The 570-nt window shown below is 59.5% G+C and overlaps 1 protein-coding gene across 1 annotated transcript in view; it reads right to left on the bottom strand.

Annotated features, from left to right (window-relative positions):
- The window catches only part of DRC7 (dynein regulatory complex subunit 7), a 24,678-nt gene that overhangs the window by 20,744 nt on the left and 3,364 nt on the right, over window positions 1-570 (bottom strand). Inside the window, exon 4 of the mRNA XM_014545544.1 lies at window positions 354-548. Coding sequence (XP_014401030.1) covers window positions 354-548 — 195 coding nt within the window. The remainder of the gene's footprint in view (window positions 1-353; window positions 549-570) is intronic.

Raw genomic sequence — 570 nt, forward strand, 5'->3', positions numbered from 1 at the left:
CAGCCCAGCCAGAGTGGCCAGAGGTTTTGCATCGACCTATGAACCAGGAGGTCATGGTTCGATTCCCAGTCAGGACACATGCCTGGGTTGTGGGCTCGATCCCCAGTAGGGGGCCTGCAGGAGGCAGTCGATCAATGATTCTCTCTCATCACTGATGTTTCTATCTCTCTCTCCCTCTCCCTTCCTCTCTGAAATCAATAAAACAAATTTTTTCAAAAGCAGCTGAGGTCAGAGAAATCACTGGTGGTTTGAAATCCGAACTCCGTGGTGATGGAGCCGTGCTCCTGTGGCCGGGGCAGGGGGAGGAGCCGGGACACGCTGCTTAAGCGGAGCGCCCCTCGAGCCCGGCCTACCGTCTTGGACTTCATGGTGAGCGGGCACACCTCCCGGGTCAGGTCCATGAAGCACAGGTCCTGGGAGCCGTAGCCGTTGACGCAGTAGGCATCGTAGCCGGCGCCGATGAGCATGGAGCAGAGCAGGGTGCTGAAGTCGAAGCAGTTGCCCCTCTGGTACTTGAGCACCGTGGTCGGGGAGTACAGGTGCGTGGGCTGGCGTGGCGGGGGTGGGGGG

The sequence above is a fragment of the Myotis brandtii genome, unplaced genomic scaffold, assembly GCF_000412655.1.
Source record: "Myotis brandtii unplaced genomic scaffold, ASM41265v1 scaffold411, whole genome shotgun sequence".
Taxonomy (NCBI): domain Eukaryota; kingdom Metazoa; phylum Chordata; class Mammalia; order Chiroptera; family Vespertilionidae; genus Myotis; species Myotis brandtii.